Source organism: Rhipicephalus microplus, chromosome 8, assembly GCF_043290135.1.
Source record: "Rhipicephalus microplus isolate Deutch F79 chromosome 8, USDA_Rmic, whole genome shotgun sequence".
Taxonomy (NCBI): domain Eukaryota; kingdom Metazoa; phylum Arthropoda; class Arachnida; order Ixodida; family Ixodidae; genus Rhipicephalus; species Rhipicephalus microplus.
The window spans coordinates 88,599,781-88,620,857 of NC_134707.1; the positions used below are offsets into that span (position 1 = coordinate 88,599,781).

At 44.4% G+C, this 21,077-nt stretch overlaps 1 protein-coding gene across 5 annotated transcripts in view; it reads left to right on the forward strand.

Moving 5' to 3' along the window:
* The window catches only part of Mical (Molecule interacting with CasL), a 123,260-nt gene that overhangs the window by 31,444 nt on the left and 70,739 nt on the right, over positions 1–21,077 (forward strand). For all 5 annotated transcript variants that reach the window (XM_075872282.1, XM_075872285.1, XM_075872286.1 and 2 more), the window contains exons 5-13: positions 6,086–6,202; positions 7,612–7,713; positions 10,791–10,927; positions 11,055–11,174; positions 11,804–12,061; positions 13,269–13,373; positions 15,155–15,389; positions 17,429–17,625; positions 18,532–19,909. In XM_075872282.1, coding sequence (XP_075728397.1) covers positions 6,086–6,202; positions 7,612–7,713; positions 10,791–10,927; positions 11,055–11,174; positions 11,804–12,061; positions 13,269–13,373; positions 15,155–15,389; positions 17,429–17,625; positions 18,532–19,909 — 2,649 coding nt within the window. The remainder of the gene's footprint in view (positions 1–6,085; positions 6,203–7,611; positions 7,714–10,790; positions 10,928–11,054; positions 11,175–11,803; positions 12,062–13,268; positions 13,374–15,154; positions 15,390–17,428; positions 17,626–18,531; positions 19,910–21,077) is intronic.

The window sequence follows — 21,077 nt, forward strand, 5'->3', positions numbered from 1 at the left end:
TTTGGCATTTTGCTATGCATGCATCTTCGGCGGCTGCCCCGCCGAAGCGCGAGTGGCTTTGGGTATGCGGCTCCCGTTGTTCGCGTGAGGCGGGCTTGCACCTTACGATCCTGCGTTGCCCTCTTGTTCTCGCCGCCGCGGTCGCATGCGCTGATGTGCCACCCCCCACCCTCCTACTAAAAAAAAACACCTTCTTTTGAGCGTTGGCAGTGCCACACTTTTAGTCAGCGTCACATATGTGGGGCCGCGCTGCATATGGAGGGCGCTTTACCTAATACTTTTCTGCGATGTCTGTGTCTGTCTTTGTGTCCTTCGCATTTCGTTTTCGATGCCGTGCGCGCGTGCATAGTTTCAGTGTGCGCGCATGGTGTGTCCCCCGACGACGATCAGCTTTGCATTTTTCTTTATTGCGATAGCAATTATGTATATTGACAGTCTCGGCTGTTTTTTTTTTATTTCGCCTTCGTTGACCCTATATGTATACGTACCTATATATATGAAAACTCAAGAAGGCAAAAAAAAAAAAAAAAGCCGCCCGCACTCTGCGCCCCTATATATATATATGAAAACTGAAGAAAGCAAAAAAAAAAAAAAAAAAAAAAAGCCGCCCGCACTTGGTGCCCAGCCAAGGCCACCTAGAACAGGTTACGGCCTGCGCACTCCCTCCATGACGTCACGCGCCTTGCCCAAGTGGGCCCTGCCTCGCGAAAAAGTTTGTCTGCTAGCCGTCCAGGCTCTACTCACTTCCATGCACTACATGTGTGTGGGGCTGCCTCACACAAGTCGCAGAGGGCTAATCACATATATTTACTTTTCTACTAAGCGTGCAGATATAAATTTGAGGGCAAGTTATGTCAAACTAAGACATGCTAAAAGAAGCTTTGATTATTGTGCCCCAAAGCCCTAGCGTTATAAGTGTGCCAGAATATGGTACGGCACATCTCGATTTCCTTGAATAAATAGAAATAAACTACGATATAATATATTTCATGGAGACTACATCATTTATTTATTTTAACGTGAATCTTCAAGACGTTGAAGGTAGCTTAATTGAGCGTTTTCAGTTTTCTCTTCAGTGTTGCGCCCTTCTTTGCCGCCGTTACCTTGTAGGTTTTTATTTGGACGTAGTTTTTCTGTAAGGTGTTGTGAAGCACTAATGTCCTTTGCAACAAATTTCCAAATCTTCATTGTCAATTAAGAGGTGCTTCACCACACTGAGAAGAAGCTGCCTTTGGTGCCGTGCTGAATGAAACCGGGCGGTATTCTCTTTCGAGGTCATCTTTTCTAGCACAATTTGTGTGTGCAGAACAGCACTTATTACTACTGGTTGGGGAAATTTTAGGGCCCCTCTTGTGAGGCCTTCGATTAGCATATCATCAACTATTGGTATATCCCTATCTTGTCTCGTGATGTTGGCCGCACAATCTTCGCAGGGAACTTTCCTGAGAGCGGCGTGGGCGCAGTAACCTGCAATATACACTATTGCAGGCAAGCTTTCCTTTTTTGATTTCACGTCCTCTTTAGTCAACTTGATGCCATATTCTTCTATCACCTTGGCTGCATCAAACACAATATTGCTAGGTTGGGATAGTTCTTTCATATCTGGAAAAACCAGTGAGTTCTGAAGCCTCAGTTTTGCTTCTGATTCAAATATTTGTTGGACGGAAATATGGTAGTTGGAATCCACATAGCCGACGGTAACGACCAAACCTCTCCTCGAGGCTGTCTGTCTGAAACTTTGCAAGCAAGACATATTCAAAACCTAGCTCCTCCAGGCAATACTGACTGACTTCAATCAAGGAGTACGACGTGAGATGTAGCGCCGAGTGCGGCTTCTTGGTTAACAGTCCTGAACGGCCAGGGTCCATCTTCAAGTTTTCCCAAGTGTCAAGCCAGTCCACAAATGCATTAAGAAACTGCAGCTGCATGTCCTTCATACTTCTTATGGGTGCTTGAAGAGGATTTCTTAGGTGCTTGCCTTTCGATAGTGTTTTAGTGTTCACAACGCACCACCACTTGTGTATTAATTCAATAAATTCAGCCGTTTCTCGGGCACAACTCAAACCAAGCTTTGCACCATAAGTTTTTAGTGCTTCTGCAATAAATGGACTGATCACGTTTTGTCTTCCGATGTTAGAGGGGTTCAAAGCCTTATAAGTGAGTCCGTATCCAAGCTTCGAGAGATTGTGTTGCTCGGAAGCGTACAGTTCACGAAATGTCTCAAATGTTGCTTTCTTCACTTGCACCTGTGTTGTCGTACTTGAAAATTCGGGATAAAAAATAGAACAACCTTCGTTTTTCTGGTTCAATCAGTTGTTACAGATGCACTTTAATAAATGCACGGTATCGACAACAAAAAATAGCGGCCTTGAATTGTTTGCTGGATGTGGGTACACAATGTCTATTGTGTTGTTTTTTGAAAAAAAATGGCACTACTTTTCGGTTCACAGCGTTGTTATCAGTGATAACGGCTATTACTGTAAGTCCCGCTTTTTCAAGACCCAAAATGACTTTTTTCAGGATGTTGTGCAAATGGCTGGCTTCAATGCTGAAAACAGGAAGGATGTGTACCACATCTTTGTGTGCAGAAAGCAATGAATCTGTCATGAACACGAGTGATGTTTTTGCTGCTTCAGAGGAATTCGATGCCGTCCCTGTTAATGAGCCACCCTTATACTCAAAATATTGCTGGATGTGGATTTCATCTAAAATGAGTGTTACGACTCTTTCGTGCGGCTTTAGAAGCCTCACCTTTTTTGTAATATACTGCAAAAAGCCTTCATCGCTTTGTTCGTTCGCAGGACGCATTGTACTTGCTGCACAGCCTTAATATTGTGGAAGGCTGAGGTAACATTAATTTCCCAGTGTTGCGAACGAATTTGTATGCGTGAGGAGAGATCATATGAAAAATGCTAGCTGGTATAAGAAGATATGAAGAATATCTCATAGCTCCTCGCTATTTAAGAAGAAGGCGCAACTGTTCCTTCAGAAACTCGAACGCTTTTAATTTCTATTCTGGTAGGAGGTCACCATTAGACAGGTCACCAAGAATAGAAAAATAATGTGGAAGCACGCTTTCAATTTATATTCTTTTTCGACGACGTCTGGAGTATTGAAATGCTCCACACTTTCAAGAGTAGTCTGCAAGCTACAAATGTCCTCAAGTTTTTCAGGAATGGGAACATCAGCAATGTGCAGCTTCATCTTTTTGCAGTAGGCAGAAATGTGCAATTCATCAGAAACAACCACAGAACGTTCAACCTCTGGAGATAGTGTGTTATTCTGAATATGCGTAAACATAACAGCAGCTTTCGTGCCGCTCACTATCCAATAGTCGGATAACTTAAGTTGTGAGAGTTGTGACACGAGCTGCTCGAAAGATGCCACTCTATTTTTGCGTTCCTCCTCTTCGTGCAAAACAAGCGACATCTGAATGCCATTTTGTAGCTGGTCTGCGTCACGGCGCTTCCGTTTTGCGTCAGGCTCCTTGTGAATGGGAGCACGGTCGGATAGGTAAGCGGGGCTGTTCGGAAGCATCGTCGGCACTGCATCTTCGGTTAGTCGAGTAAGGCTCATCAGAACTTCTATAGTCTTTCCGTTGCTATCCGTGTAAGTGGTGGTAGTCCTCAAATACTCTGCTTTAAAATGAAATTCGCAGACCTGCGATGTGCAGAAGCAAAAAGAATGTTTTAAAATATTTTATAAACATTTTATATATGTTTTTCTGCCTGAATTACTTTCTAGAACGTTATAATTAGGAAGGATTGAGATCTACAGTGACGCTGCTCTGTAATGCACTGCACTAGCACAGATCTGCGACACAGAATTCGCTTTATGTGAAGGTTTATCAATAAAAATTTTAAATTCTTACCTTTGGATCACGCATAGTGTCGATGTCGATGTCTTCGCGACGAATAGCGCGTTTCCATTTTATCCTGCGGTCGTCTTTAGGGAAGGAGAACAAGCGGACCTTTGGTCCACAGTCATAATTTCCTCGACAGTTCGTCACGCAGCAGCGGCCCGTCCTGTGAACTTCCTGGTAATTTTACGCGAACACACTTCACTGCTTGGACTCCAAATAACACAGCCAGGGCCAAGACTTGCACAAATCTCCAAAGAACGTCCACCAGCACTATTTCAAAATTCTTGTGCAGCGTAGCTCCTCGCTGTGCCAGGTCCAAACAAGTTCTAACAGGCTCGCCCTAACGAAGGGAGTCACTGAGCCTGCATTCCCCAACCAATCCTCACAATGCCCACTAGTTCGTCGGGCTAGGTGTGCTGACGTCAGACAAGGAAATGAAGAGAGTGAAGAGGCCTTGCAAATTCTAGGAGGCGCTGGTCCAGTTTGCCCCGCGAATGCGGGGGAGGGGGGAAGGAGGTTAGATGCTTGTGCGCGCGCGCCTATATTTCGGTGGTTAGAATCACGCGCCTTGGGAGCAATTGCATTTGCGGGGCGCACAAAGATCACTTCGCTCTTTTCACACAGACACTTCGCGTTGAAACCGCACTGATACTCGCCGAGACAGCAAGCGCGCCAGCCATCGCGACCGCCCTTAATGTCCAAGTTCATTATTGCTACTCGAGCGATACCCCTCCCCCCCTGCATTGTTTCATGCTCGTTTAAGACAGGTGGTTTACTTTCTGTTTGAGCATTCGACGACAGTTCTAACACGCTGGGGATGTTATGCACTTTCTGGTCCATAGAGATGGGCCGACTCATTTGATCTCTGCTTCAGCAGCGCTCGCGTGCTTTTTCTCGCTTGTGAAAGTTATGATGCGCGAGGGCGTGTTATCAATTCGGACTTGTTAGGGAACATGGCGGCGACATCAAAAACCCGCCGAGAGTGTCCATATAATCGCTATCGCAATAATAATGCAGTTTTTTACTGTAAAATAAGAATTTCGGGTTAGCTCTGCCTTGAGTCCCCTTTTTGTTTAATTTGTGCGTTTATTTTCTGAATTTTCGTACCGAACTTGCATATAACGAAATCCTCTTTATAAAGAATTTTTTCGGGAATGTAATTATTTCGTTATATCCAGGTTTAACTGTATAAATGGTATCGAGGTCTCTACACATTTTGCATGCCGGTTACCATGATTAGCTAAGGTTATTCGTTCAAGATGACCCAGTTTCTCCTTCCAAAAATGACCTAAACAAGTTCATGTGTGTAGATCTGTTTTTCATGCACGCATGGTTCTGCCACTATGCGACAGTGTCATATCCTATCGGAACACCATGACAGAAACTTGACACCATGCGGGGCAGAGAAGCCAAACTTTTTGTGTACTTGAAAAATGTTTTTTCCATGTTCTACAATAAAAACAAAGTTGCTTTTTCTGGATATCTGGAGTTTATTCTGTGTTCCAATTACACAGAACACTAGAAGAGGCAGTGGTAGTTTGGGAATGGATTAAAAAGGTATTTTAGTGGTAACCAGTTAATAAACAAGCCTGCACCATTAGCTCCCTCTGTGGTAGCTGGTTTGTTGCTCTTGTGAATAGGTTTTAACAGAAAAAGGACGAGATTTGTGCATGACTGCTGGATTAAATTGTGTGTAAGGTTTTACTTTGCATAAAATTTTTATGTTGGGAATTTAATGTGCTATGCTTTTTTTATTGTTTCAAAAAAATCTATCAGTCAGCCAAGCAGCTTACTGATAAGAAAAAAGTTATGCTTTTGTTGGAAACAAGCTCCCATCAGTGAAGTATGTCTCCTGCAAGGATATTTTTCATTCCGAAAAAGTTTATATTCTCCACTTTCATGTAACTAACGTTTGGAAGTCAGTTGTGTATTCTATTTGTTAGTATGTTCACTGTGACATCATTTACCATTTTGTTAAATTGAAAAGAACCCCCTCATTTTTGCCTTATTGTCAAGCTTTAAAATGCTGTTAAAGCAACAACTGCGTCATGCCCGCTGTTTAAGCAGTAATGGCTTTGTGCCTGTGTCATTGTTAGTTTGACACCTAAATGAACCAACCATATTGAATCAGTTTATCGAAATTTCCCAACGCAAGGCAAGCTTACGGTCAAGGTTCTATGACTATTGTGTACGATTATTGACCAAATTCTTCGTTGTACGCAGGCATCAGGCAGCTACAGCTGATACTCCTCAAGGTCGCCCTCCTCCTGGGGGTCGAAGTTCACGAGAACGTGACCTTCAAAGATCTTCTCGAGCCACCCGAAGACCAAAGCATGGAAAGTGGGTCAAGTTCATTAGTTTCTTCACATGTTCTTTGTAATGTCGTGTGGTCGTGACATTGATGAAGGCAGCAGTCGATGTGTTGAAGACGAAGGCTTTTATTCAAACCAACCTGTGCCCAGAAAGCAAAAACTCAAACTACAGCAATTCAAGCTCTACCCATATAGCAGAGTGTTAGCCATTGATGATCTGATCACTGGCACAGTGTGCTGTCTTTAATATAGTGGCCATCAAAGCTAACCGTGTTATTGCTGGTGCTTGCACGATCTCTTGAATTGACTTGACTGTTTGCATCCAGCATGTAATCTTAACAGAATGAGCTAAAACAATCGTGAAGCTTCCAAAACATTGTGGTGCTTCCTATGCTAAGTGTTGTTAACAGCCTTTCCGGGTGAAACTTGAACATGCCAAAACAAAGCAATGAATACGGGCGGCAGCGTGCATGTAAATTCGTGGACGTTTTTCGTTTGTATTGTGTATGCACGACTGGCAGCACATAGAGGGCTTGGCGGTTAATGCTCGATAATCTGCCTACACGAAAGCCTGGGGTAATTAATTTGTGCTACCAGCTTTGGGCACACTTGAGATGATGCTCTGGAGAAAATTACGAAACCAGTTGTTTTTGTGATGTATTGTGGAGAATCGGAGTTCCATGCAAAAGCACTCTGTGTTCATTGGTGTCCAGAAACGCGTTGGCTGCCATGCAAGCCAGTCATCACATTTGAATCGCTATGTGCTGCACAGTAATATGCTCAAACCTATACATAAAAAATGCAGATATAATGAAATGTTGGTTATAAAGAAGTAAATAAAAATAGTCTCGCAATAGATACCATGTTAGAAATAACCTTCATAATGAATTTTCGAAAATGACGAACTTGTTTCCTTGTAAGGTACAGCTTTGTTAAAATGATATTTGAGTGTATACTAAGCATTTGAAGCGACAACATTGATTTTTTGAGTAAGACTAGAAATGTGCAGTTCCTGTAAATAGTATCTCACTTGTACCGTTTCCACAAAGACTTTATTACAAACTTTCCTTTGATGGCAGTGCATTGTTTCTAATGAAAGTATGATTTCTCAAAGATATTGTTATTGTCAAGCACTGCTTTGTAATAATGCTGAACGAAATGTGGAGTGTGCTATGTTGGAACTGGTACAAGTGTGGACATTTTATTTCCACATTTCCTGCGTGACCTTTGAGGCTGTTACAAGTTGTCTAATGCACCTCTTTTTTGCTTGCATCTCTCGCCATCTTTTTGACCGATAACATTAAATGTTACTCAAAAAAAACAGGTCACTGACTGTTTTTTAATAATGCATTTACCTGACTAGACAGTATTCCGTCAAACTCTACTTTAACATTAAGCGTTGTCAAGTGATTGAATTGGCTGCACACTTCCTTTCAGAAATTGGGTGGCGTGCTCAAGTACTTCCTGCCGATCACCCTGCGTCTCAGTACGAGTTCGACGTGCTGATCGGTGCGGACGGGAAACGAAACACGCTCAAGGGTAAGTAGAGAGCCATCTTTTTTTTTGGACGAGCATTGCACATGCGAGATATTGTCTCACGACCTTCCAATAAGGAGGGCTGATACTGGGGGCTGGTATTTTTTTATTTTACAAGTCTTAAACAGTTTCACATTGGGAAAATCGTCGGACAGTGAAGCTTTAAGCGCGTGAGTAGTATACACAATTGGCATGCAAGGTCATGTGGTGTTGAAAATCCTTCCCTAGATTTAAAATATGCGTACTGGGAAAAACAAGATAATGCGATCTTTGGGTTCAGGCAATCACGTAATTTGTGTCACGTAATTTCCTGCTGGCATACCTGAAATATTGTCAAGTGCATGTTCTCTGCTGTCTACACACCCAGGCGTAAAACGGCAAACTCACCCGTGAGTCGACTTGCTCGGACTCATTCGAATTCAAGCCGTGAGTCCGAGTGAGTTATATTTTGGCGAGTCTTGGTCCGAGTGAGTCCGGTTGTAGAGAATTTCGTTCAGCGTGAGTCCATGGGAGTTTGGCCCAGAAAAGTTTTGGTGTGTTTGACTCCGAGTGAGTCCAAAGCACGAGATATATTTCTTGAGTGAGTCTGAATGAGTTCTGCTTTCATTTGCCGGCCTCTGGTGACCCAGGTGCATGGCCCTAGTTTACAGATGTCGATTGTTTATTCAGACACTGAAAATTTGGACATGCCCGTTTATTTGGACATGTTCACGGCACCACCATTTGTCCCATTGAAGTAGTGTAAACTCATGATCGAAAATTGTGGGCCATTGCACCATTTGATTTTGTGGACTCCGGCTGGCTGATAGAGTGCGATGTTGAATTGCATGACTACCCGTTCACAATGTTTACAATATCTTTGCTAGGTTGCTGGCATTTGAAACATTTCATGATTGCTTGCACTGGCTATGGCCAGACAAAGATAGTGCCAGTGTGAAATTCGATCTAAAAACAATGCTCGATCTAGAAGGCTGTGTGTTTAGGCTACGTGTGAAGGCCCTTTTTTCGGCTTTAGCCAGCTGAGTATCCATTGAACGGCTGCCACGGCCAAACTGCAAGCCAATCCGACCCACGCTCCAAGTCAGCTAGGTGTGAGGCCACGCATACATAACGGACAAACACAAGAGGGAATCGCAAGTGCCGCAGCACAAACTAATCTTATATCGTTCACTTTTGGCATTTTAAGGGATCGCTGGTCAGTTGTTTCTGTTTCTGCAGCTAGGCCTGATGCGAGTTTCGCTCTTTGTTGCTTCAAGTGCGAGCCCTGACCTACTGAAAGGGCTGTGCCTTTGGCACTAACAAAGAAACGTGACAGCTGCAAGATAGTGACGATGGTGAAAGAGCCATAGTTATTCACCATTCGCCAGCAAAGGTGGCCAACCTCAATTTGATGTCGCTCGGGAGTTTTCGCTAAGTTGGACGGTGATGTCTTTCAGGTCCCCGAACCGGCACAGGTACAGAGTGACTCTGATGATCTGCCGCGCACAGCACAGTTATGAAATGCAAATTTGGTGCAGGCTGTAACAGCGCTACAACTTAGAGTTATGGCCAAACACTGGCTGAAATAGAGTATCACTTGGTCGTCTGTGATCGTGCTTGTGTGCAGACATGCATTGACGAGTTCTTTCGGCTACCGGGCAATAAAAGGTGCTCGTTTCTGGTGAATAGTTTTTTTTATTATTCTGACTTTTTAGCAGTTTCATCAGTCGGAATAATCGGTCGGCGACTAATATCGGTCTACAATTAATGTATGTAATTAGTGTAATTAATGAGAGTGTAAAATTCTGACCTGGCATTTCCGTCCGAGAGTCATTATCATATTTTTGTTCGTGTTTATTTTTTCATTCACCTCTTCCTCTGGTACCAATTTGACTACTACTACTACTACTACTACTACTACTACTACTACTACTACTACTACTACTACTACTACTACTGCTACTACAGTGGTATATCTTTAATTCGAACACACTTAATTCGAACTTCCAGTCATTCGAACTCATGATGAGGTCCCGTCAAAGCTATGTGTATTCCAGTGGGCGAAAACGCCCGGTAATTCGAACGTGCAAGCACTTGCGACGGTTAATTCGAACATATTGCGCTCCGAAAATGCTCTCAGCACTGCGCCCAATCCCGCGGTGGCTCCTCCGACACCTCAATGCTTCGCGCGAGGAAAGGGAAAAGGAAAGAAAAGGCTGCGGTGGAATGCTTTCTCTCTCTCAAATGCCAATCTGCTACGGGCCTGTGCCACACTTCTCCCTTTTCCATCCCTGCCACGTAACTCTTCTCCTTTCAACAACACATGCAAAGAGAGCAAAAAAAAAAGTTGCAGGGGAGTGTTGGTTTTCTCTCAAATGCCTATCTGCTTTTCTCCGCGTAGAGACGCTCCTCCTTTCTCGCCACGGGCTGGCCACGCTACGGCTTTGGTGCAAAGGGTAGTTGCACTGGTAGGTGTTTTGTGGTAGTAGCGGAGATGAAGCCGTCGTTGTCGTTGTTGACATTGCCGCGCGCAACTTTTTTTGCCAGGAAAATGTTGAAGCCGAAGTAGACTTTGCAAGCTGCGTGCAGAATTGATTGACTCGTTGCAAGACAAACGTGGGCAGACGTGCATTACCGATTACTTCAATTAATGATGGATGTCCATTAATTAGTGAATAAATGTCAGTCTTTTGAAACTTCCCCCTCGTGTGTTAGCTCAGTGCACATCTGCCACTGCATAAGGAGCCCTCTGTTTACTTAGCTTTCATTAATTCAAACTTCTTTTAATTTGAACAAATTTTCGGGCCCCTTCAAGTTCGAATTATCGAGATTCGACTGTACTACTACTACTACTACTACTACTACTACTACTACTACTACTACTACTACTACTACTACTACTACTACTACTACCGTCAGTTCTACAAGTACTACAGCTTCTAGTACCACCAACACCCACTAGTGCTACTACTACAACAGTAACACAAGGCATAAGACAGCATTTGTGTGAAAAATACAGCTATGTTTTCCAACCTTTCTGCGAGACTGCAGTTCTAAAGACTCGAGATTTCTCAAGGGAGTGTCCACTTCTGTTGGAACAGGCTTCAACCGGAGGGAGTTCCGGGGCAAGCTAGCCATCGCCATCACCGCCAACTTCATGAATCGGCACACTCTGGAGGAAGCACGGGTACAGGAAATCTCAGGGGTGGCCTTCATCTTCAACCAGAGGTTCTTTCAGGTGACGAACATGTACTCCTCGCGCTTTCGTAGCTCGCAATTAGTAGGTTGCAAAGTGCCCCCGCTTCACTCAGCTGTGCAGCTTCATGGGGGAACTCATGCTTGCGTTCGTTTCTCTGGCTTCGCAGGATATGAAAGAGAGCACGGGCATCGATTTGGAGAACATTGTATATTATAAGGACGACACGCACTACTTCGTTATGACTGCCAAGAAGCAGAGCCTGCTGGAACGAGGAGTTATCATTGATGTGAGATAGCCTTTTTGTTTTGTTTTCTAAATCCTTCGTTTTCTAGATGAAGTTACGTTTGTTGCTATGTAGCTAGAGAGCTAAAGAAGTTGATAGTGATTACGACAGTGTGGGAGGGGGCAATACTTGTATTGATAATATGTGCGTGAAATGCACACGTGTGGCGAAAGATGGAGATGAGGGAAGAGCCCGAGAGATGTTGCGAGTTAGTGTTTAGGGATGATAGGTGGGAAGTTGAGTGAAGAGTCATTGTCAGGACTAATGGCTCTTTTGTCAGCACTTTTGCAGTGCCATGATGCTTTCCTTAAGGTAGGACGCTGCATTTGAAAACATTAAAAATATTTTGAATCGATTCTTTATTCATTTTGGCAAGTTTGCATATGTTTTCAGGCTGATTTTCGAATATGACATCTTTTTCTTGTGCATTATGCAGTTCACAAAATTTCAAACACTCCATGTGCATTATTTGGAGGAAGATTCTTCCTAAGCTGAGAGCATTGCAGAGTAAATCAGCTCATCACTATAGTCTGGAAGGATGTGAATAAAATGAGAATGGATGTCGTAAACTCATTTAAACAAAGTTGTAGTATGTTGCACATTCGTAAGTGTAATTGTCTTGATGTTAACAGGACTACAGCGACACGGCACGACTACTATCGCCCGACAACGTAGACCGGAGCGCCCTCAAGGAGTATGCGAGGGATGCTGCTGACTTCGCCACGGGCTATGCGCTGCCCTGCCTGGAATTCGCCGTCAACCACTACGGTCAGCCGGACGTGGCCATGTTTGACTTCACCTCTATGTACGCCGCGGACAATGCTAGTCGTCTTCTCGAACGGCACGGCCATTGGTTGCTTCAGGGGCTCGTCGGAGATAGTCTTCTGGAGGTTGGTGCACGCTGTTTCTACGACGGTGGGCAGCAGTTGTAACAAGAGAGCGGAGTGTGATGTTGGGCAAGTTGGTCCATGGCTTAATGAAATATTTGTGGTGCAACTGAGAACAAGAAATAAAACAAAAGAAGACAGGATGGGGTGCCAGACCTTCAACTAGTTTCACTTTCGCACATCACCCAAATATATAGATTTTCAGAAATGCTTTTGCTTTTTTTATCCTTGTTCTCAGTTGAGCCACAAATATTCTATAAAGCTATGAAAATGTAAGGCTCAGTGTTGCAAGAGTGGGATTGTTTGCCCATGTCCTGCACAACTGTAACTGCATACATGTCTGCATGCGTATAAAAGGAAGCTTTTTTCAAATAAAGTTACTTGCAAGCTGATGCTCTATTCGGTTGCTTTCCTTTTTTTTTCGTCTATGTGGGTCGCATCCTTCACATTTCTTCATACTTGCGTTTCTTGAGGCTAGATGGCCGCACTTGTCCATGTTGGGCCATTTGTCCTGGCTTTCATTTTATTGCCATTGTTAGTTGCATATCCATGTGGTGAAGCCACCTACAAGTTATATTTTATATGCAGTTGTCAAAATAAAGGAATTCCTAAAATTGAAAGAATGGAACCATTTCATTTAGGAGAAAAAAAAAAAAAAGCTGTACGAACAGAGTGAGAAAAGCTTTTAGGTAATTTTGATGTGCTTTTTTCTATCTTATTACGGTAGCTAAAGGGTTGAAATGACGTTTCTCTCTTCTCTCCATTCACTCATATTTTGCATAGCTGCTATTGAGTGCTCAGTTTTGTTTGATGGACTCACTGGTTTATTGTTTTACTACTCCAGAGCTGACGCTGAAAGCAGGGCTTCCAAGCCTTGCAAGAAAGCTTTACTGCCACACTATCAATCGTTTAGAGTAGTCTATTAATTGTACTTGGAGCTTTAGTGGTTATTTGCACTTGGAGTTTTGGTGGTGAACACTTTGTTGCAGCTGGAAAGCCAGCAGGATCTCTGGTGTCTAAACCTCTTAATGTTGAGGAAGTTGAGACATGGGAGATGTGAAGATGGTTCACTCCAAGTCTCTTGCCATTCCATGCTGTTTTTGTCTCGTTGGCTCACTTCCCCCAGTGTGTGGGACTTGAGGTCTCTTTGGTATTTGAAGAGTCTAAGCACACCGGTGACTACCTGACTTGTTTTCTGACTCGTTCTCAGCCTTTCTGGCCTACGGGATCGGGTTGTGCTCGGGGCTTCCTGAGCTCCCTGGACGCTGCGTGGATGATTCGTTCATGGGCGGCCAACAGGGATTCCCCACTGCACGTAAGTGTCGGTTAGAGCAGGAAAGTGAGCTTGTCGATTGTGGTTAAAGAAAAATATGTTTGGTTCACAGGCACAAATAGCTTCTTTTTAACAGCATAGCTATTTAAGCCGGTCATAAGAACTTTGTTGTGTACAAAATAGTGTTTACAAAAAGCTAGATCGGATGTGTGTGTAAGAAATCAGGCAAATCTTACTATTTATTGCTGGTTCACTAAAAATGAAGAAGGTGGCAGGTAGCAAACAATAATTATGAATAATGGACAGCTATAATCAGTAATTGAGGAATGCTTTAGTCAACTGTGGTGCTAAAGGAACACTAAAGAGCAAAACAAAATTTTTGGGTATTTGTACAGTGCAATTTCACGACCCCGAAAACACCACTCTTACTGCGACACGTCACTTGGTTAGTAAGAAAACGCTCGAAAAGAAAATGCGAGTGACGCCGCCGCTTTGAGATTCCCGCACACCACGACGTAAGAAATTTTAACGACGTTTACTAAGTCATACACAGCTGCCAATCAATAAAAATGAAGTACATCATAATTTGTGGGCACCATAGATTTGGCGTACGAAGTCTCAGAAAATTTCATCTAGCCAGTGCCACGAAAATACTGAAAATACATTTTGGAACTTGCGTCACACGCGTAGATTTCAGGGCTAAAATTGGAAATCGAACATTGACCTTGGTTTTCTCCGCTGGTAATGAAATTATGATAGTGAAACGTATCGCATTTGTGTTCTCAGAGTGCAGTTTCTCAATCTAAACCGCGTTGTTGATCCTTTTTAGTGTCCCTTTAACCCAGTGATGAACACCGTGGCTGCATGTTCCAAGTCAGGGGGTTTAAGTCCGCCTTTTGCCTTACCTCGCGGGCAAACCCTGTATGTGTTATGCCCAAATAAAATAAAAAAAACTTCACTGAAGCATCTGTATACTTCAGTACTTTAGCGGCATGTGCAACAAGACAATGCTAAGCAATGGGATAGGCAAAGGTACCTGCGAGAAAACCTCAAAGCGATGGAAGGCGCTACCATCCCAACAAGTTTCTCACGCACTCCAGACCACATTTCTTCTCACCCTTGCGAACGCGAGCACTGTTTTCTTGAACCTTATAGCCCCCCACGGCACAGGGCGACGCCTCGTGCCGAGGGCCTTGTGCCTTGGACCTTGTGCCGTAGACAAAGTGACACCATCGATTGCGATAGTGATGTAGGCGTTTGACATCAGTTGTAAATAGTGGCCAGACTTCCAAAAATTTTCTGTATGTAAGGCAGGGGTGGACTTGTTGTTTTTTTTTTTTTTTCATAAAAACATTCGACCTATCTTTAAGTTTTTACAGTAAATGTAGCTTCTGCAGGCAAACATACCTAGCATGGTTATTGGAAAGCAAGGCAGTGAAAATGCTGGTAAAGCTTTATATTTTTGGGGCCTCTTGGCTACAGGAATTTTGCGTCTCCCTTCCCTGATTCTGTCTAGTTAATGAAACCAAACCCTGTATGGAAGCTTAACATTATTTTTCAAGCACAGCTGTGGGGTCAGTGTGTCGTTATGCTAATCTGCAAAAGGCAAACGAGGTGTTTAATTTCTTCTGTGTGAGTAAAAATTCGTTCTTTTCATTTTGACCTGCACAATGTTTCTTTTTATTTATGCCACAAAGCTTCTGTAAGCAAGGGAGCTTTTCATTCATTCATTTTTCATTAGCAACAACTTTACGGCCAAGATTCTGCCTTGTTTTCCTAAAACATGAATTTGCTTTGCTTGGCCCACTCTTCTCTTTTCCAAGGTTCTCGCCGAGCGGGAATCCATCTACCGGCTGCTGGCGCAAACGACGCCTGAGAACCTGAGCAAGGACATGGCCGAGTACAGCCTCAACCCGAGCTCGCGGTACCCGAACCTGAACCTGCAAACGGTGCTGCCGTCTCAGGTGCGCCCCCTGTGTCGCACCGACACCGAAATCAAGCTTCCACCCCCTGGGCCACGGTTACTCACCGACATGCAGCGCAAGCGGCGGCGCAGAGGTTGGCCATCACTTGAGCAATCACAGAAATTTCGAATGGGAACCTCTATTTCTCTTCAGATGTTCAGGGCAGAATATATGGGGAGATGAAGCCGTGATTCATCATGGCATTCACAACTTCGTACAAGCTAGACTAAAATTGGGTGGACACACCCCACTATTAAAACGAAGTAATTGTCATATCTTGATGTTTCCTTGCATATGCATGCGTGCGTTACAAAAAAAAGTTGGAGGGTGCCTGAGCTTCATCTTCCTGAGTAGAGCGCGATAGTGTGATTGGGCCTGTTCGAACCGTGTTCTTTATTGCTTGGCTGGCTTTACTGCTTGGTAACACCTTTTCTAGCTCTTCATAAGAGCCCCATAATAATTATTCAGTTGCTTGAATGTAAATCCAACGGGCTTTCCTAGTGTACTCTGTACCCAGGTTGTGAAATTAGCTGCTGTGCAGTGCTCTCAGATGAAAAATTATCTGCTCCAAAATGCTCCAAAACGGAAACCTTTGCTGCTCCAAAGTGCTCCAAGATGGAAATTTGATGCTTAGAAAGTTGCCCGAAATTGGAATACTTCAGTAGCATCACTGAACTTTGGCGTCGACTTGCACAATGCACAAAAGCTCCAAGATGGAAACCTTTGCTGCTCCGAGGTGCTTCAAGTTGGAAATTTCGCTCTTCCAAAAGTGACCCCAAATCAGAATACTTTGGTAGCATCACTGAACTTCGGCGGGAATTGGCATAATGCACGAAAGCAGAGAAATTATAGCGCATGAAGGCTCAGTAAGAATGTTTTGGAAAATGACTTGCGTTACATTCAAGTTACTGCAATGGCAGTGTGATAATGTGTGTGTTCTGCATAGACAAACGTTGTACCCATTAATATAGATAACGCGTAATCTGGAAGAAATTTTTCAGCATCTGATCTTTCCTCGTGCAATTATTCTCCATTAATATAAAAACCTGCGATCCGGGCAATTGAAGGGGCCCTGCAACACTTCTGGAGCATGGTCAGAAAACGCTGCTGATCGGTAGTAGAGACTGCGGACAACATGCGAGCCAAATATTATAGCGCAGTACGCGGCCTGGAATTCACAAAAAGTTATCAAAGTCAGCTAGAAATTGCTTTCTCTTCTCTCAACAAATCACGGAATAAGCCCAAAAGTCACTCGTAGTAAGCTCATCTATCAGCCATTGGCTGATTTGAACTTGGCGCGCTCGGTCGTTACAAAGATCACCGTGAGAGGCCTCTACTTCTCCACATGTGGGTGCGCGATCACACTGAAAAACTCGCGCATTCCAAGAAAAAAAAAAGAAAGAAAAAGTGCTCAAGGTCAGGAGGCGCACGTGACGTTTTTTGTTTGCCCCTCTCATCTTTCTCTGCTTAGCTTCCAGCGCCTTCGTCGGGACAAGAGAAGAGAGAATGCGATTGCAGCGTGTGACAAATCTTTGTAACTCTCTCGTCGTACTGGACAGATTCTTGAAATTATTGCAATGTTGATTTTTTGAGGCAATACGCTTTCCAGTGAATTAATTCCATGGTTACTCAAAACAGTGTTTAGGGTCCCTTTAATGACTCATTTGGGGACAAAACGGGTAAAAACGGGCAGTTTTTTTTTTCTTATTGCTGACATATGTTCACGATGTGAAAAATTTCAGAAGCAAAGCGAATAGTTGAGTGCCCGTATGCACATCAACTTTTCAGGTTGGTGGGCACCCTGCAACGCGGTGAACCTGATGCCAAGCTTACACTACAGTGCCATAGAAGGCACAGATGCAAATATACATTTTGTAGTCTTTTTCACCAATTCTTTTTTTAACCATTCTTTTTTTTTGGGGGGGGGGGGGGATGAATATATAGACAAGTCACATGATGGATCATTATCCAGGGAAACAAAGGTGTCCTTAATTAACGAGATGACTGTAAACAAAGGTGTCCTTATTAAGGAGACAACTGTATATGAGTTTTAGCCGGTTGTATTGTTATTAGGGACCGGAGTCTTAACAATGCACTTTTTGCATTCTCTTTCATTACCAACCTTTGTGGCAGACTCCATCATCCATCCAGACGCACTTCTCTCGTGGTGTCAGAGGCAAGTGGCGCTGTACAGTAAGATCAAGATTGAGAACATGACTTCCTCCTGGAAGGACGGCCTGGCGCTGTGTGCCATCCTGCACAGGTATCGGCCAGACCTCATTGACCTGGACGAGCTGTCGACTGCTGACGTGGCCGCAAACAACCAACAGGTCAGCTTGCCAAATGTTTTCAATGAAAGGAATACTGATCTGTTACATTGAAGTTTCAGGAACTCTTAAATGCATACTTCTCACACATCAAAATGTGGCCTCCTGAAATTGCAGAGATTATTGGAAAAATCTATAAGATGCTTTAGTTTGATAACATTGTAATAGCCACGGTAAAAGCAGCTGGCAGCATCAGAGAAAGAACAACACAGAACAGGTACTGAACTCTGGAGCTGAACTCGAGTACTAAACTCTAGTTAAGTTTAGTGCCTGTTCTGTATCATGTATCTGTGTTTTTGTGATGCTTTTACTATAAATTTAGACCAGTTAACTCATCCAATTGTATTTGCTATTGCGTTCTGTAACGTTCAGGTCCGCATGCCACACATGGTATAATTATTGTTTGATGACATCGTATAGCGTGGACACTTGGTACGATGACATTGCTTATTAGGAAGACTTACTAGAGCACTACACGTGTTTCGTCTGGTAAGAATTTTTATGTGTTAACTTCACCAATCACAAGAACGGAAGCTGTCAGTTAATCATGGCATTATGATGCATCCACCATGAGAAGTTCTAAACTAGTTGATAACAGGTATTTCTGCAGCATATAAGTCAACACAGTCGATATTAACAGCTGGTCTAGAGCATTAAGACATCAATTGAAAAAGGTGCTTGTTACAGCTGGTCCTTTCTATATGAAATACACACCAAGGAGCAGTTCTTGTACATTATATGATGGTTCTCTTATAAACAGGACACTTTGTTTGACTTTTATTATCAACCCCTATTTCGATGCTGCACATGCTGGCTTCTCTTACACCCATTTGTCTCTTACATCAGTGTTCTTTATAAAGGGGTTCGACTGCAGGGTTCTAAGCTAGGAATTGTTACACTTTTCTGTAGGCCTTTGACATCCTGGAGCGCGAGTATGGCATCCCACCAGTCATGACTGGCCAGGAGATGGCCGACTGCGTCGTGCCCGACAAGCTGACCATGGTGTCATACATCTCCCAGATCTATGAGACGTTCCGGCGGGAGATCCCCCAGGGTCGCCCTGCTTACAAGGTCAGCAAGCTCATCGAGGAGAACCAGCCGCCGCCGGCCTCGCCACTGAACCTGCTCGCCAAGCTCACTTCCTCCCAGAGACCAGCGAGCAAGCGAAAGTCTTCGAGCGAACACGAACCGGTCAAGGACCGCAGTGACGGTCAGCGCCGGAGCAGGGTCTCCGTCACGAGAAGTCGGCGAAGCCGGGACCGGGTCGCAGACATTGTAGCTGGGGGTGATGCTGCCACTCTGGAACACTACCACAAAATCCTTTCGGCCATGGACAAGGAGTCGTTCGGGAAGCGAATGCAGGCCCTCCAGGAACAGCTCGGCAAGGACTACAGGCCGTCGTCCCGGGGAAGCCGGGGTCGCCGGAGCGGGCATGTCTCTTCCGCGACGGAGGACGAGAGCAGCTCGGTGACGGGCAAGATACCACAGACGGCAGTGGCTCAGCTCCAGGAGCAGCTCAACTCCATTGGCAAGCCGCCACTCGTCAAAAAGCGAGAGCCCAAGGTTGGCCGCATCGGCAAAGACGAATGGAATGTCAAGATGCTTGAGGAACGGCTCAGGCAGCAGCAGAAGCGGCAGAAGGAGCCCAAAGTGGAGCCAGAGAAGCCGCAGATCCTTCGCGACATCTTCCAGAGCAAACGGAACGTCATGGACGAGCGTCTCAAGGCGGACGGGAAGGAGACTGAGACGGACCGCGCCCGCTTCACGCACATCGACGAGAGATTGCAGCGGCTAGACCGGCAGTTAAAGGAAGGGTCACTCGACGTTGGAAAGCGAGGATCAAACCGGGTGGCTGCCATGGCGGACTACATCGCCAACGTCCTTGACGCCCAGACGGGCCTCCGGGAAAAAAGGCCACCCCCTCCACCACCTGTAGTTTTATATCGAAGTGACTCTGCTGATGGGGCGAGAACGCCCCCTCCCAGAAGGCCATTAATTACGCAGCCCCCCATGTCGCCTGCAAAGCAGGTACTGACTTCGAAGCAGCCAGCACAGACTCCAACAACGGCTAAGTTGACGGATAGTGGGGGGGATGGTGTTGTCGGTGTTGGTGGTGTCGGTGGTTCAGTGAGTGAGATGTGCTGCTTCTGTCACAAGCGTGTGTACCTCATGGAGAGGTTAAGTGCTGAAGGGTTGTTTTTTCACCGCAACTGTTTCCGGTGCGAGTTCTGTCAGTGCAGCCTTCGGCTGGGTAACTATGCGTACGACAGCACCATTGCTTTCAAAGGTGAGCACCATTATTCTTTTTCACTTGAATGCCGAATGCAACTCGTGTCTTGCCATTTTTACATGGCTCCTATATACAAGGTGTGTAAAAAGTAAGCATGCAGTGACTTAATTGAGGTATGGTAACTGCAAGTGGCGTCATGGTTTCTCATGTGATGTGATGGCACAAGGCCTTCAGCTTCTCTTTTTGTTGACCTCTACTTTGTTCATCTGTTCGTGTTGAAGCTGTTTGCTTAGTGGCTGGGATTCTCGAAGCCTGCCATTATTTACTGCATACGCACCTTTTGGCCTTGCAGCATATTATGCAGGACGGTTAAATTTTGCCCATGTTTGGTAAATCGAAGAACTTGGACAAGCATCCATGTATGTAGTCAAACTTCCATTGAGGGAAATCTGCAGTTTCTTGACTTCTATTTGTTAGTAAGCCTTACCAAGATTCACAGAAGTAACTCTGCATCTCAGGGCTGATTTAACAGTCCTTGCGTACTGTGCTTATGCAGGTATTTTCATAAAGTTAAGGGTTGTCTTTGTAGTTCAATGTGCAAGCTAGGCAAGTTGCGTTTGTCCAACGTGCATTTGCTGCTTGCGTTAAATAGTGACACAATGCCTGATGACTTCTGCCTCGGATTAATCACATTCAAGTAGTGCCCATTCTGCCTTCAGTGTCTGTTCTAAAAATAGGGGGGCAGTTTAGCAGTTTAGTGAGAGAACAGTCGTGCTCTGACTGTTGGGAGAGAAATTGAAATTAGCCCAAGTGATCCTCTGTTTGGGTTGACGCAGGACGTAAATTAAGTGCACCTGTTGACTGTACTTGCAAATATCATAGTTTCAGCAGAAAATGGTTCAATCAAGCAATGACCTGGTTAAAAGCAACTGAAAGTGCACAAAGGAGTACACTGATAAGCTTTCTTGCCTCTTGTAGAATGAAGTCACCAATTTTCGGATGAGATGTTGAACTCGTACAGCGCGTTACAGTAAAGAAGAAACGTCCGAGCAGACCGACACGAGAGGACAGAGCCCTCTGTTCTCTTCTCGGTCTGTTCGGTCGTTCTTTCTTCACTGTAATGCGCTATGCTAATTCAAATACACAAATTAACTCGCCCATTTTTCAACACCTGTTTGACAAGTTCAGTATCTTGAACTGTGCAGTATTCACACATTCGGACTGT